This window comes from Chrysemys picta, chromosome 18, assembly GCF_011386835.1.
Source record: "Chrysemys picta bellii isolate R12L10 chromosome 18, ASM1138683v2, whole genome shotgun sequence".
NCBI lineage: Eukaryota > Metazoa > Chordata > Testudines > Emydidae > Chrysemys > Chrysemys picta.
Genome location: NC_088808.1, coordinates 21,060,019 through 21,076,501, shown reverse-complemented (window position 1 = coordinate 21,076,501; position 16,483 = coordinate 21,060,019). Strand labels below are relative to the sequence as shown.

General features: G+C 46.0%; 1 protein-coding gene across 13 annotated transcripts in view; it reads left to right on the top strand.

Annotated features, from left to right (window-relative positions):
- Positions 1-16,483, top strand: part of KCNT1 (potassium sodium-activated channel subfamily T member 1) — a 206,966-nt gene that overhangs the window by 113,514 nt on the left and 76,969 nt on the right. For 11 of the 13 annotated variants that reach the window (XM_065572204.1, XM_065572206.1, XM_065572205.1 and 8 more), the window contains one exon: positions 11,402-11,481. In XM_065572204.1, the coding sequence (XP_065428276.1) occupies positions 11,402-11,481 (80 nt within the window). Of the gene's footprint in view, positions 1-1,068; positions 1,176-11,401; positions 11,482-16,483 lie in introns of those variants that run through there. The other 2 variants (XM_065572210.1, XM_065572209.1) reach the window with 2 other exon arrangements.

Genomic DNA, 16,483 nt, shown 5'->3' with positions numbered 1-16,483 from the left:
AGCCTAGCAAATCAAAGGATGAGAGCGGATATGATTGCTCTCTAGTCTCTATACATACATGGGGGGAAGAGGAAAGGCTGGGGGAGGTGGGGGAGCTATTGAAGCTAAAGGGCAATGTTGGCACAAGAACCAATGGGATAGATTGTCCATGAGTAAATTTTGACTGGAAATCAGGTGGTTTCTAACCATCAGAGGATTGAGGTTCTGGAATAGGTTCTCAGTAGAAATGGGGGCAAGAAACCTAACTGGTTTTAGGGTGGAGCTTGATGAGTGTTAGAACTGGGTGATATGCCAGCGTTGCCTGTGATAGCAGAGGACTGGACTCAGTGCCCCAGGGGAGCCCTTCCAGTCCTATGTCCCATGTTCCTGCACACTCACAAAGGCTCAGGCATCTCTGCTCCCCCTTTCGGGTTGGCTAACCAACAAGGCAGTTGCCAGATTCACGGTGCTGCTAATACCAGCGGATGACAGTGGTGAGATAATGGGGTGATTTGTCGCCGAAAGATGTTGTGTGAGCTGCTAGTTTGTGTTGTGATTAAACAGCCCTGGGTATATGAAGAAGTGTTTAAACTAGAGAGAGGAAAATTTCAGTGTTTGCCAAATTGGGAGGGGGGGAAAGAGTCTTTTAAGGTACAATAACGATTCTTTGGATTTCCCTCTCAAGAACGGCAGAGAGCTTTACAAATATTAATTAAGCCTCACAATCCCCAGTGACATGACTTCTCTGTAAAAGGGGGATAAAGTGACTTGTCCAAGGTAACACAGAAAGTTGGTGGCAGAGCCAGATCTCCTGAGTTCCGGTCCTGTGTTTTACACTCAACACCCTCTTTCCTCCTCTGAGAGTATTATAAAAATTGAATTTAGAAAACATCATAAACTAGGGATTAAATGAACCCCATTGCGGCTCCACTGGTTTTCTAGGGATGAATTTCCCCGTCTTTTTAAAAAGCATCTAGTTGGCAGCAGTATCCAAGGCGAGCTGGCATTATATTAACCCCACTCTGTTGATTGGTCAGTAGTTTTTGGAGCCTTCTAGATTTTCAAAACACCCCCAGCTGTCATTGCAGTAAGGGAATCTGAGAAAGGTTGTGCTGTGCAGATCTGCCAGGCGGTCGTGGTGCAGGGCCTGAGGTGGGACGAGTTTGTAAGCAGATTTTCCAGTCTGAAATATCCATGTAAGTCTCGTGGAAATAAAAAATTCTGGATCTCCTGTTTTTGCTGGAACAGTGCATCTTCTTTTTAACCCTCTCTTTCCCATCTCGCCTGGGGGAGCTCTGCTGTGTAGCTTTATGTGCCGCGTCCTGCTATTGTTTGTGTTGCATATTAATTTGTTTTAACTTTTCAGCCCCTTTTTTCTTAGCCAAGAGGGCTACATTTTGTTTGTTTCACCGTCTCCCAGAATATCTAGGGATGATACAGTTATAATGCAGAGATATGAAACTGCTTATTTTTCCTAGCTAGCCAAACAGCTCTTTTTTAGTTCCTGAGATTGGATCCCTGCTCATTTTTAGCTTGTGTTCGGTACTTGTTAGGATAAGGAAATGTCTTTGTTGGAAGCTCATCTTCTTGGAACAAATTACCTGTGATCCTAGGTTAGTAAAGTACAAAAAAACAAAACAAAAAAGAAACCAGCCCTGTACTACGAAAATGAAATTGCTCAGGCATTATGAAGTGCATAATGGCAGTAATTACAGTACTTCCAAGCAATCGGCTTTTAACTAGGCTTGTTTTGATGATTATCAGAGTGCATCAAAACAAGTCCAGCTAGGATGGATCCAGGCTGGAAAGACTGGGGGAGATGCTGAAAGATTACTCCCCGAAATAAAATCTCCATGGGTTCAGTTTCAAACTCTGCTTGGTCAACAAGTGAAAGTGAGTTTCCAGGTCTTTAGACGCATCTACACCGAAAAGCCATTGCATGGGTGGAAAACCCTGTGGGTTTGCGATGGCAGGGGGACTGTATGTCTAGTTTGAGGTTCATTAGTAGGTCTGTGTTGTGGGGTGCTTGTTCACATGATGCCCAGCTCAAGTTGATGATGTCAGACCATGATTTATGTAGGAATTAAATGTGTCATTTTAAAAAAAATCTGCCTACAAGCCTGTGATAAATAATCATTAAATATAGATAGGAGAGTCCTAGGGCCAAATCCCATCCTGGTGTAAGTGAGCACAATGCCACTGAACCAGTGGTGTCATGCCCCTGACCCCGGGACTGAATCACTGCTCCAAGGGTCTGGTGTCATCATATAGGTACCCTAATATCCCCTCATTGCGTCCCAGTGCTTTTGTGTATCAGGAGAATCTTTCAAAGCGCCAGCCATGAGTTTTAAAAATGACGATAGTGATTTGGGGTGTCCCAGGCTTTTTGGGGGGGGGGGTTGGTGCAAAGTCCTGTGGGTAGCTCAGTGCAAGGAGGCTTTTTTAATCTTCAGAACACAGCTGCCCTGTTGTCTTTCAATCACCGAGTGACGGTTCGGGGGCACTCGATGGGACTGGTTTGGTGGGGAGATTTTACCGCTGACCGTGTCTCCTCTCTTTGCTTCCTGTTGTACGTGGGGGGCTCTGAGCAGCGATTGCCGGATGCCGGCTGGGGTTTGTACAGTAGCTACGGGCCATGTTGAAGCAGGCTTCCTAAGACATGCTTCAGCCTTCCTGATGCTGCTTAGCTGGGGGGCTGCAGCAGTTGTCTTGCCTGGGGTAAATGTCAGCCTCTTACAGGTATCTACCCCAGCCAGCCAGGGGTAGAGGAGGGCACCCAGCACTTTCTGCAAATCAATCCCCTTTACCGTGCCTCAAGCTGGGTGCCCAGAGAGGGAGGCACCTGCAATAGCTGGTCCCTTGCTCTCAGCTCTCTCTCTTCCGCTGAGCCCGAGGGCGTCTGCTGAAAGGAGGGGGCAGAGCGTGAGGGGAAGGCAGCCTAGCAGCTCCGGCCATTTATGGTGACTTACACTGAGCTACCCACAGGACTTTGCACCTTTTCCCTGTTAAAGCTCTTACCTTGTGGCAGTCGCAGCCCATTCGTTTGAGTTGGGCACTTACGTAGCTGCTAGATGGTCACCTGCCAACAACTGGCAGCTGTGGAGGTGACATGCAGCTTCCTACCTGACAGACAGCGCATGTATCCGTGTGATTTAACAGAGGGGCCTGGGGTTTTTGCCCTGAGTAGAACAGGCTGCTTTATTTGCCATGTTTACTCCCCTTCAGGGAGGTTGCCCCCAGTTCCCTCTGCATGCATCAATAATACACCCACCACTTAGCAAGTCCTGTCCATGGAAGGGGCATGGTGACTTGGAGCAAAACCTTCCTCCTTCCTGCAACTTGGGCTTTGCCTTCTTTCTTTCTGAAAGATGGCTCGATCGTTTTTCTCAGCCAGAGGTGGCAGTAATGGAATGATCCCCCCGCCCCATGTCATTCTGCCCTGAACTGTATTTGCAGCACAAAGCTCCAGTAGTTCTGTATCCCTCAGGTGGGTCTTTAGCTCTGCCTTCCCCACCCCCCAAAAGAAATCATTTCTGAATAATCCCCTGTGTGCAAATGACTCCTTGAACAGAGAAGCTGCCGGAGAGCCTTGGTCAGGCCCTCCGGCTAACTGCTCATGTGCTTGAAAATGCCTGATGAATGTGCAGCACAAACTGCGCCCGGTGGTATTTGTGTCTCAAAATGGTGTGAACCCCACAATTGTGTACATACCTGGGTCGGGGTCAACCCGAGCTTGATGCCTTTGCTGGGGCTGCTGCCCTTTGCACGCTTGAGTGTGTGTAGAGCACCCACGTGAGGATTTGTCCGCTGACTCAGGGAGGAGGGGGTCATTTGCCCCAGAGGTAGACCTTTGCCGTTGCAAGGGATTTAAGGGACATCATGTGAAGTCAAGCAGAGGTGACACCTCTCATTTATTTACCCACTGGAATGCTTACTAAACAGACTCGTCAACTTTGTGCTGAATGTCGCGAGAAGCAACGAGTGGCAGTTTGTGCACCTGTGGACCTCTGGGAGTCTGTTTTCTCCTCTATGCTCCATCTCCCTCCTAGCAGGTTTATGCCTTCAGGGAGTTGACTTCCTGCTGCCCATGGTGCTCGAGCATTTATGTGGGAGCACCTGCTAATCCACCCATCCCTGGCTGCAGAGTCTAAGGGGGCGCAGAGAGTTGGGATGGGTTTTAACTCCATCTCTGCCAGAGCTTGTGTGGGGTCCCTTCACCTCATCCCCGTCATTTCCCTTCATAGATCTGAACACACTCGGTGCTGCCTGATCCCGGAGCCCAGGTTGTGTGGGTTGCTGAGATGGCCGTCTCCTCCTCTGGCCCAGCAGGGCTTTCAGCTGCCACCTCCTCCCCTCTCTCATAATTACATCAATAACTTTCTGATGATTACCCCACTTCTAATTCTCTGCTTCTGGTGCAGACATGAAAGCGGGAGGGAAGGGTCCTGTGAGAATTCTAAACAACTCAGCTGTTGAATGATACAGTTTAATTATTCTATTTATTTTAAAATGGAGAGGCGCTCGAACTGCCAGCGCTGATTTCCTAGGGCACTTGGGGTTTTGGTTCAGGAACTTGGGAGCATTACAGAGCCAGCTGTGAAATTTGGTTCCAGACCCAAAGAATGAGAGTCTGTAGACCCTGAGATTTTGTCTTTCAGACTTTCTTTTCTCTTGTTAAAGAAAGAAAGAAAAGCAGTCCCTGCTGCAGAGATCTTGCCGTTTTAGCTTGCCTTAAGAGCATTTCTTTGTATGGTTATAACTGATGAATACATACAGTCGTTTGTCACAGAGAGAAATATCTTCTATAATCATTCAGTGCTTTCATCTATCAGTGTTTATATTCATAATTTTAAGTGACCAGTAATGTCATAGATCAGCTAGCCTTCTGTCTGAAACCTAAGAGTGATATTGCTGTTGGTTTCTTCGTTACTAACACACATGTATCTGTAAGATAGGCTATGTTTTTGGAAAGCGTCTCTTTTGTACAGATGTGTTTAATTCTCTGCAGCTCTGATGAATTAGCATATATTGATCAGTACCCTAGCTGGGGGCCAGTCGCTTGCTGTGCTCTACGACAAGTTTAACGAAGACAGAGAGCAATGAGCTCATGTGTGCGGGGTAGTGAGTAGCCATCTGGTTTATTTGTAAAAAATGTGCCCTAATACAGATAAATTATTTTGTGAGTCTAGCTTTGGAAATAATTCATCTTAACACGCCTGAGCTTTCTTACGAAGCTTCTCATTTATGTCTGCTTGGAACTGAAACATCATTTTGACTGTGCCGACGTAAATACTTTCAGAAATTCTGCTGATATTTTTTCCTAGCTGTTTTTCTGTGTGCATGTTGTTATCCAGCATATGGTTCTCAGAGTTCTGCTATATTCATCATCTCAAAAAAGCCATTACATCGGGAGCGATGTCACATTTTTCAGAATTGTATTGCACCATCTAAGCATTGCAGGTTGTTGGTCTGTTCCCTGACTCCACTTCTAACGTGGGAGCAACTGACAAACAGGCAAAATGGGTTTTAGGACAAAGTTGCTTGAAGGTAGCTTCTATTATTCCAGCTGTGTCCAATTCAGATCCTTCTTTCCATTATAAAACTGCAAACTGCCTGGAGTTTCTAGGAATTCTGTTTGCTTTCTAAACTCCAGCCTCTCAGCTTTGATTGTGGAGGATGAGCTGTGCATGGTGCTTGTAGTCTCAGCTAGCCCTGTATGTTTCTCCTCCTGCCTTCCTTCAGGGCATTAATATTTTGGGCCTGCTGTACCCTCAGAGAAGCTCCATGGGCTTACAGCACAGGTGCATTTGGCTCTTTGTGTGTCCTATAGATGTCCTTGCTTAATGCTGTAAATTTTCCAGCCGTTACTCCCGATGGGGTATAAAGGTCTGTTCAAATCTCTTTCCACCAGTTGCTCAGTTCACCCAAAGCTGAGATCTGCAAACTGTCCTAGTGAGCACGTCCCCCATTGCAGTATGAGCAGCGTGAACGCCAGATCTCCTAACTGCTGTCTCTTATTTATCATCATCTGTGCCATGGAGCCCATCTTTCAGTAATATACTGCCAGTGAAACAGTATATTGCGCAGTCTCTCTGCCCGCATCACTGGAGTCACAAGTGTATATAAAGGCAAGCTAGGAGGGTGTTTCTTCTGTAATTAGCTCAGCCAGGAAAACAGCATCTGCTCTCTTGTAAAGTCCTTGATTTCTTCCCCCCCAGTTTCCACCTGCTTTGGCTGAGGGACACAGAGAGGTGAAGTGATTTGCCCAAAGTCGCATAGTGACTTCATGTCTGAAGCTGAATGTGGCTTGGTGGCCCAGAAGCCTCTGGCTTTGCCTTAAATGCAGCCTCTTCAGCAGTAGCTTTGGGGATGTGGCAGGATTAGCAGCGGTGTGCTTTGGTCTAACTTGAGGGCTGATGCCTTTAACTCCACGTGGCATAACCCAATCACTGCCAAAGGAACTGCCGTCCTAGACCAGACCCGCACTCCATCCAGTCCTCCTGTCTGTGCTAGGAGGTGTGAAGTGATGAGAGGGAAGGAAGTTTCTTCCTGCTTCCAGGAAGTTAGTTGGCTTATGGCCTGAAATGTGTAAGGTTTTCTATCCCTTCCCCGTTTTCATCCTGGCTACTGTAACTGGGGACGATGACCTTACCATTCATACAGTTATAGTTATACATGAATTGAACAGTCATAAATTAACCAACAATCCTTTTAATTTAGTAAGAGAGTTTACCAGAAAACAGCTCAGAGGAGCTGATCTCTCATTCACTCCAAAGGTGACCTTTGCTTCCCGTACGTCTGGTGACCTCCCAGCAGAAGGGTCGGGGACTGTAACAGCAAACTGTCAGCACTCACTGGCAGACCCCTCTGGCTGGACAGGGATTCTGAAACAATGACAGTGTTTTCTAAAAAACCCCTCTCGCTCTCCACTGCCTCGGCAGCTCAGCATTCTTGCCTTGTAAGTATTTATTTAGCTGTCCCTGCTGTTAGAGCTGATAGCCCCGCTTCCCTCTAAATCATCTTCCCGTCCAGGGTGTGCCAAGCCTTGAATTTTTGGCGAGAGCTAACCCCATATGTGCAGGCAGTTACATAGGTGAAAAGGAATGAGATAGTGGAGGATTGCATGACAACCGCAGCTCTCAGCTTTCGTGTCCGGGTTATTTCGTTCCTCTTCCCCAATCATATTTCAACTATCTCTGGTAATTAGTTGTTTTTTTTTAAATAATAATAGTCGTTATTCTAAAGACAGTGTGCAGTGAAGCATGGACATTGCTAATTCACTGCACTTGGTTGCTTTGCTCGGTTTAATAGTAACTAATGGGCTCCTTCTAGCAATGGCTCCGTGTTTTATATTATCAGCAAATCTGCAGAACAATCTTTTATGCTCTGATTAGCGAGTCTAACTGTAATTTACAACCTGGGAAGCTGCAGAAATGCCAAAGAGGTGCTTGGAGAATGTCTGTAAAGGCCTGTAGATACTTTTACTGCGGTTGAACTCTGCTTCACACACAGCCTTGGGCATCTTAAAACAACAAGTCTAGGATTTCAATTCCCTCACTTTTGCAGATAAAAATGGAAATAGTTGCAGTTGTCATGCAGGTATTGCAGGGTGAGGAGCAGGGGAGGGGACTGGCTTTGGTTTCACATCCTGAATAACAGCGCAATGGATTCCCAGATCCCAGATCTGCACCCTCAGGTTGGTTCTTGGGCTTGTGACTCTGACTTCTGCCAGCCAGTCTCAGTTTTAGCACCAGTACCAGGGGTGAGATTTGCACTTCATATTAAAATCACCTCCCTTTTCCTCATTGTGCCATTTATTCGGGTGACTATAAAGTCAGCCACAAACAATGACTAAAGTACAGGGAGTTCCCTGAGTTGCCTTCTTGATCTTTAGGCAGAGGAGCTGGGATAAAATTCAGACCTCGCTTGAGCCTTGGCTTTGGGTTGGACTTTGGCCTTATTAATTCTGAAATAACACATGTAACTGAAGGGAAACCTTCCTTCCCACGATTTCTGGGTGCTTAGGTATTGACCTGCCTGACTTTGATCTCTGCATTTGATGTACTTGTGATTCCATATCTCTTGGTCATGAGGCAGAACCATCCGCTGAGTTCTCCTCTCCGTAAGATTTAGAAACAGAGGATGTTGAGCCAGGCCCAAGTGAGCTGCGGTGGACCGGGACTGTCCAAGTGAGAAAGATGCAAGTCTATGGGTGGGGACGGGAGATAGGATTTGAAGGAAGTGTCTGTCAGGAGTAGTAGAGGAGAAAAAGGCGGCCTGAGAGGAAGAAAGCCCAAGGTTTTGTGGGTAGAATAGTAGCAGTTGTGGTGAATCTGGGCCTTATTTAATGTTAATCGCTACTCCTTCCCCTGAGGGCCTTCGAGCACCATCTGTAGCATGATGAAGGTCTCCCAGGGACTCCCTGCCTGTCAAGCATCATTCTCTTGATACAATAAACCATCAATATACTCAAATGCCAAGTAAAATTCAGAGGCAATTGGAGGATTGGCTGGAATGGTCCAATAAGGTATCTTAGCAACAGAGGTAATTTGTCTTCTTGTAGACTGAGTTTGTTGTTTAACAGCTTCGGTCCTGCTGAATGTAGCTGCTACAAGGGGCAAACCCTGCCTTTCAACATACGAGGATGTTCTTTCGAATCCCTGATGCCTCATGACCGCTCTTGTTCTGTTGCAACAGTGACATGGTTAAAGACCCCCTAAATCTTTTCAGCTTTGAGTGTACAGGAGCTAACTCAGAATGCAGAGCAAGGCTGGGTGGTTAGGAGAGATGAGATTGGGGAGGTTGTAATGGAATTGAAGCTATTTGGAGAAGATTTGAATATTGTAAATCTTGCAATAAAGTGAAAAGGAAACAAACCAAGCCCCATCTAGTTTTGCCCGGGTGAAAGTCATGATGCAAAACCAGGCACCACCTTCTACCCGAAATAGAAAGACATTCATATTTTCTATGTAATACTTTGGAAGTCAGTGATGTGTGAAGCATCAATACTCCAAATTTTTGGCTTGAGGTCTGGTATTTCTTGTAGACTGCTGAGTCCCTGGAAGCTCTTCAAACCTTGGATGGCTATTTGCACCGCACTCATTCAGTTCCTAAAATCCTTTCCCAGCTTGTACTGGGCTCCGTGTAAAACCTGGGGAAAATTCTCAAGGGAAGCCGTGTTTCTTTGGTTGCTGCGAAGTTCTGGTCAGGAATTTGGAAGGATTATCCCTGAGACATCACAGAGAAAACAAGTTATTGGTGGCCTTTAACAAGATTAGATCCGCTGTCAACGTGCCGTGTTAAAATGCAGCATACAGTGAGTTGAAGCAATAACCTCCTAATGGACTGAATAGTAGATAAAATAACTGACTATATGATGAACAAGCAACACTATAACAACACTGAATCCAGCCAATCTCGTTGGAGATTTACATACCGTTCCTGGGCAGAGCAATCTCATCAGACTAACCATTAATTGTGTTTCCATAATGAAGTTAACATGTAGCTAATAATGCTGAAAATGGCCAGCAAAGAAGGCAGCTGCTCTACTTAGTTTGGGTAACACTGCGATTTTCTGGTTAAACTATAAAATATTTTCACCTGGGAGCCCTGAAGGAACATGGGCAAGTACCTTTTTAAAACAGTTTTAGCTCTCTGGTGGGTATCCTCTTAGGAACTTGAAAATGGCATGTGTTTTTCTTTTTGGAAAAAAGACATGGATGTATTGTTACCTGAACCGGCAGTCCTCACACAGGCAAATCCTCCAGTGGAATCTGCAGGGTTGGGTCAGTAGATCCTCTCACACACTGATGCTGCAGCCGCTCCCTTTGTGGCTGGACTGCCTTCAGAGGGCTTCAGAGAGCGGGAAGGGTTTGGTCAAGAGGAAGGCATTTCTAGTTCGCTCCAGAGAAGAGAGAGGTAATGGTAGGGTGTGGCAGGAATGGGAGCCGCCTCCTCTGAGCGGGGTTATCTATCCTTTGCCCAAGAAGTTAACAGGTATGGGGAACTTCTGGATTGGTTGACAAATGCATCCATTTTTGTTTCATTTGAGAGTTGTCAGGCAACCACTGCCATTTCTCTGTGCTGCGGCCCTTGCCATGTGTGACATGGTTCAGGGTCTCTAACGGGTTGCCAAGGAGTGAGGGGTTAACGGTTACTCTCTTTGCCCAGGTGCTGTAGGAAAGGGCTGGGAGAGCAAATGGCTGTCGGAGGGCAACGAATGCCTTGGGAAAGTCAGGCTCCACGCTGCACCAGGGAGGTTTTTCTTTACTCCCTGGTTACGTTAAAACTTTATCACTATAAACACTACGGGCCAGATCTTCAGCCACTGCGTATCATCATGACTACGCTGATCTGTGCCAGCTGAGGAGGAGATCTCACCAATTAGGGATCCTTCCCCTGGGTTGCCCATGGAGCGCTTCCATCGGGGCTAGCCATATCTTTGTGACTGCCGGACTAGGCCACCGCAGTGTGGCCTGCCGGAGGCTCCCCTTGATCACATGGCAGCTGCAAGTCAGTGCAGAACATGTCTGCCCACTTGCTGTGAAGTGATGGCCATAAGGAGCTGGTCCCACCAATTTTCTGAATGCAGCAGCTTCTAGGTACCACGCTCGGTATTAACGTGGATCTTCCCGGTTTGATCCTGACCTGCTGAGGAACGTCCTTTCTTCCCATGTGCTGCCATCGCAGGTCAGCTGGGGCTCTCTCTCGCTGAGCCACTCTAGCTTGGGGGGCTGGAGTCAGGGCATTCTCACTGGAGAACTTGGTCGTTTGGGAATTTGCTTTGCCTCCTAGCTTAGAGGCGCTAGACTCTGTTGTCCTGCAGGGCACGATGGAGCAGCTTGTACCCCCGCGGTGTGATTGGGTTAGCCACTCAGCTTGTTTAAGAGGCAGTAGTCTGTCTGGGATGATACAGGTTAATGCGTTGCTATGGCTTTTTAAAGTATGTGCACGCGCAGGTAATCATGGCTGCATTTTGTCACTGCGAGGTCTCATTTCCAGTAGCTGATCGGTGCAGGAGGGCCATCTATGGCTTCCCAATCCTGGGACCAGCATAGTTCAGAGTAGCCCCAGGCCAGACCTTGCAACACCCTGGCACATCTTCTGTTTCTTGGCTGTAAATGTTGGTGTAGGAGTTTTGGTTGCTTTCCAGCCCTTTTGTGCTTTAGGAGCAGCACAAATTGACCAGAATCTGGCTTGGGATCGGGCACCAGAGTAACATCTGGTTACTGCTCTGTGCAGCATTCTAATGGTTTCTTATTTAAATCTTGTTCACAAGATGCATTGTGGGAAAAGGTGGGTGAGAAATATAGAAACAGCACCTGATGGGGTGGGACATATTTGGAGGTGGGAAGATTTTGAGATGAAACCTTTACTAACTACAGCCCCAGTTAATTCAGTTCTCCTTCCTTTCTGCTCATAGGGTACAGGTTGAGTTCTACGTAAATGAAAACACCTTTAAAGAACGTCTCAAGCTGTTCTTCATCAAAAACCAAAGATCAAGTAAGTGTTTGTACCAAGACACTCCATGACAGTTTTATTTTCCAGGTAATTACAATAATAACCAGGTTGTCTGTAATGAAAAGAATGAGGGGGGGGGGAAGAAAAATCTAACTAGCTACAAAATAGAAAGAATCTCTCTCTCTCTCTCTCTCTCTCTCTCTCAGGTCTATTAGTCACAGCAAATCTGTCTGAGCAATATTTGTATGGAGGTGATGGATAACAATGTGCAGGATAATACATTTTTTTGGGTATACTTATTAACTTGAGCAATAAATTGCTGCTCACATTGACCAGTCTCCATCAGTCCTAGGATGGAAAGCAAGTGCCATCTAGTGGTTGCAACATTTCAGCACTGTGCCCTTGGCACTACTGCCTCAAGGGTTCTGTTTCCTGATGTTGATTTTTCAAAGTGCCGTTTCCCAGCACCGAGGACTATCTTTTTGCATGTTAGCCTGAGATGGAGCTGGGTTAAGGAGTTTCATCTGTGAAAGCAGACTGGTGTGGGAGTGGGTTTCCTTTCTTTAGAAGAACGTGATTCCACAGTGAGGATAGGAAAGCCGCATCCTATATTTCTATTGTCAGCATCACAGGCATTTATAGAGTGTTCACTACTAGGGCACCCGGCTGCAGTTTACAAGGGTGATGCTCAGTGCCTCTAGATTTACAAGCAAAATGACTACCCCTGTAGTATGCAGTATTGTTGTAGCCATGTTCGTCCCAGGATATTAGGGGCAAGGTGGGTGAGGTAATATCTTTTACTGGACCAATTTCTGTTGTTGATAGAGAGACATTTTCGAGTTACACAGCTTTCAAGCTCTTCCTCTTCCTATTATCTGATCAGAACAACCCCCCAGCCTCTCCAAGCTTATCATCAGAAGTGAGCTCCCCACAGACCAGGATACCAATTCAAAGCGGCACCTTACCCTGCCAGAACAACAGATGCAAAACCTGCAGCTATATCTCCACTGCTACAATGAGCAACACCCCCCATAACAAACCTTTCAAGATCCATGGGTCCTACACATGCCTATCACAACATATGGCATACCTCATCCAATGCACTAAACGCCCCAATGACAACTATGTGAGTGAAACCAGACAATCACTGCGCTCCCGAATGAACTCACACAGGAAAATGATAAAAGACAAAAACACCCTATCACCTGTGGGTGAACACTTTTCACAAAGCAGTCGCTCCTCATCCTCAAAGGAAACCTGCACAACACGTTCAAAAGACAAGCCTGGGAGCTTAAATTTCTTAACTCTGCTAGACAATAAAAATCATTGTCTTAAAGACACTGGATTTATGGCTTATTACAACAATCTGTAACCCACTAACCTCCCCACCAATTTGTCCTATGACTACAGGGGTGTTAATGGTGCACTTCACCTTGAATGGTCCCTTAGTTTAGCATAAGTAGTTAGCAGATATTCTGTCTGTTCGATCTTGTATTTAGCCGTGACGCTCTGAGTACCTTTCCCAGACCTGAGGAAGAGCTCTGTGTAGCTCAAAAGCTTGTCTACCCCAAAAGTAGTGAGCCGCTATTCTATGATGCCCACAGCTTAGCCGGAGAGCCAGGACTAAGGCATTCATTCCTGGGATATCAGATCTGGCAACAGGGCGAGTTCCAGTGAGAGTGAATATTGCAGGGGGTGGCAGGGGTGCAGGACAAGACGCAAAGCGGTTTTATTCTCTGCATTGCTTCTCACCCTGATCGTATATTCGATCCGCATGCAGGGCAGTGCAACAGCTGATGGTTGTGCCATCAAGGTGGCGCAGTGATGTGTACAATGGGAGCAATCTTCTGATTGGGGTGAAACATACATGTACGTGTGAATCGAGGGACACGTGCACCCAGTGAAGCGGGGCTGTATCCAAGTCAGGTGCACTCAGTTTTGTATGTGCACCTTAAAAATCTGGCTTAATGTCTGCAGGCACAATATTCATGGAAGCTGGTACGTAAGTTCCGTGGCACTATCTCGTAGATGGTTATACCCTCCTAGTGTCAGCCATGGGTCAGCCATCTGTCTGTTTACTATTCGTAATTAACTGGTTGCTCCAGTTCTTTAGGCTAACCACCTCTGTCCCATTCTTATTAAAGCTGAGGATTTTATGTCAGTCAGAGGCAGCAGAATGGGAAACTAATTGATAATTAGTTACTGTGAGTAACGACCACTCGTAGATATAATATAACAGAGATGAAGAGGGTGATGTGGGCAGCCAGATGTGAAAGAACCTCATAATTACATCACTTAATATTCACTCGTGATGATAACCACAAATCAATATTCTGTATATATGATCCTGCCAGGTTACAGTACTCTGAAATGCATTTGCCGAGTGGATCTTTGACAAACTCATTATGAACTTGTAATACATTTGCACCCTTTAAAGCTATTATGGGGCTCTCGTTTCTAATTGCTGTGTACACCCACAAGTTATTATCCAGTTCAGGGCTCCTGTGTCTTTCAGTGTCTCTTCTGCAGGGATTCGCATGTTAATAGAAAGTGATTTTCCACATATTTCTCCCCTCCCCCCCGCTTTAAGCTATAAATGCTTGTATATGTCAGAGAGTCTGTGTTAGGACATCCCTGATTCCCGGTTTAACATTGTGGGTGTGTTGTCTTAAATGCCATGTTACAAAGAGAAGCTCTGCAAATGTTAGGTTGTCTCGATGAGGTTCTGTTCTGTGTGGGTGAAATTCACCCCTGTGCGGAGAGACCAGCACAAGGTATGTGCACTAATTAAATCCTATTTAAACCCTCAGAATAGTGTTTAAGTGGGCAGGTCATGCCTACCTACCTGAACTAACTTTACTGTGGCTACGGCAGGTACTGGAAGAGTGAAGTTGTAACAGTATGAGATGCTAACCCTACAAGTCATTACCCAGAGTTTTGGGTAGGTTCGTACAGGCCGGACTGCTGCAGCTTCACTGCTCTGGTTAGCTAGATTAAAGCTAGTTCAGGTACGTCTGCTTGAGCTGCCATGACACCCAGTGATGGCCGTCTAGACATACCCTCACGAGAGTCATATGCCCTCTTTCACCCTTTATTAAACTTGGCACAAACATTAATGAATGCGCCCTGGACACTTCCATCAAAACAGAAGAGCAATTATGTCTGCTGCTTACCAATCACCAGTGAGGCCTCAGAAAGTCTCCCAGATGGGATTGTGAATGACAAAGATAAAATAATTGATTGCTCCTGGGAAGTTCTGGCAATGGGCGCCTTCTTGTGGGATGAGAATGAACTGACCTGCCGTAAATCATTATACAATATAGCATGAAGCTGCATTTATTTTTGTTAAAAACAGTGGCATGTTTATAGGGCTGGGGCACCCTGCTTGAACTTCCAACAGTGTTGGAACTCTACATGACCTCCACCTCCTGAATTTTCTTGTCTAGGGACAGGAACCTCCAGGCTGCTACTGCTCCCTCCCTTCTTAACATTTCAGGCCATGGATTCCTCTTGTCTGTCTCAAAAATATCCCCTATTTTCTTTGACTCCCCAGATTAATTCCACTGGAAGAATGGCGCTTTTATTTTCTGTCTGAGGGAAGGCATTAGCTGCCTGCAGGGAATCTAGGAGCTAATTTATAATTTCACATTTTCTTTTGTTCTCTGTGGGTCGTATACTTGTTAAATAGCTGGTGTGTGGCATGAGAGGGGGTACCCGGGCGAGGATTTTAATGGAAACGTGCTGAATTTCTCACTTGTAATTTGAGTAATAGCCTGATAAACTGGCTGTGAAGAGGAGGGAGTGGATAAAGTGGCAATCTGAATGTTCTGTTCCTCCTCCTATAAACCACTGAGCATGTGATGAGCAAAGACTGGACCCCAGCGTGGTTGTACGAGTCTTATTAAATGGATGCTTGCTGATTCTGGGGATAAAAACCTCAACAGCCCACATCCCTCTCTTCCATCTTGGGGGGGGAGGGGATTTGCAAAGAGCCGACTCTCTTTAGTTCTTTATGTTGGCCTTCTAGTTATTTGAAGCGGGGTAGGATGTGGAGTGCACCATACAAGCCTCGAGCAAAGTTCGTACAGCATTCCTAGTCTCCGGCAAGCTGTACTAATAGCCAGAAAAGCAGTCATTACCCATCCTACCACGCATGCTATAATAAGCAGCGTAAATTACTGTGTTCGTTCATTCTCATGCTTAAAGGATAATAGGTGTTTAAATACTACTGAAACAGATGTTCCAAGAATGCAGTGACATTAACGGGACCTCTGCTGCGTTTTTCTCCCTCTCCCCATTATGGGCAGCATGTTTTCTAAAGATTTTGGGACAAATGATATCCAATGGCCTCTAATTTTGTGTCCATCGCCAATTTCTGGCACAATCAACTGTGGTTGCAAACGACAGAATGTAGGAGTCTATTCAGACATCTAGGGCCGGAATGTGGAACTATGCCATTGACACAGGCAGCAGATCCAGCACATTACAGGAAGGAGAGTCCAGTGGTTAGAAGCTAGTATGGGACTCAGTAGGCGTGGGTTCAATTCCCTGCTCCGTGAGGCGGAGATCCTCAAAAGTATCAAGGTGCCTTACTCCCATTGAAATAAATTGGAGTTCGGTGTCTAAATACCGTTGTGAAACTGGACCCTAGTCTCTCTGTGCATGTTCCCCACTTGTACTATGGGGATAATAGCAATTCCTGCCTCACAGAGGTGTTGTGGGGATAAATACAGAAACCATTAAGATTCCGAGGTGGTAAAGAAACTGTGGTAATGGGGGCCATATACATTTCTTAGCTAGATCTGTTCCTATCATTTGCAGTTGATTGTGGTCGCAAAATTAGATGCCCGGTTGAATTCCGCTTTTTAAAAAATATGTCCCATAATAATGATTTCCCATTGCACCCATAGCCCCGATCCTGCAGTAATTCCACAGTCTCGCACGTGGATCTCCTGGTAGCACGGGGGCCACAGTTACACTTCAGGAAAGATTTTGTAGTCACCAAGGAGTCAGGATATTCTTTTTCAAAAATGAATGTTGAAAT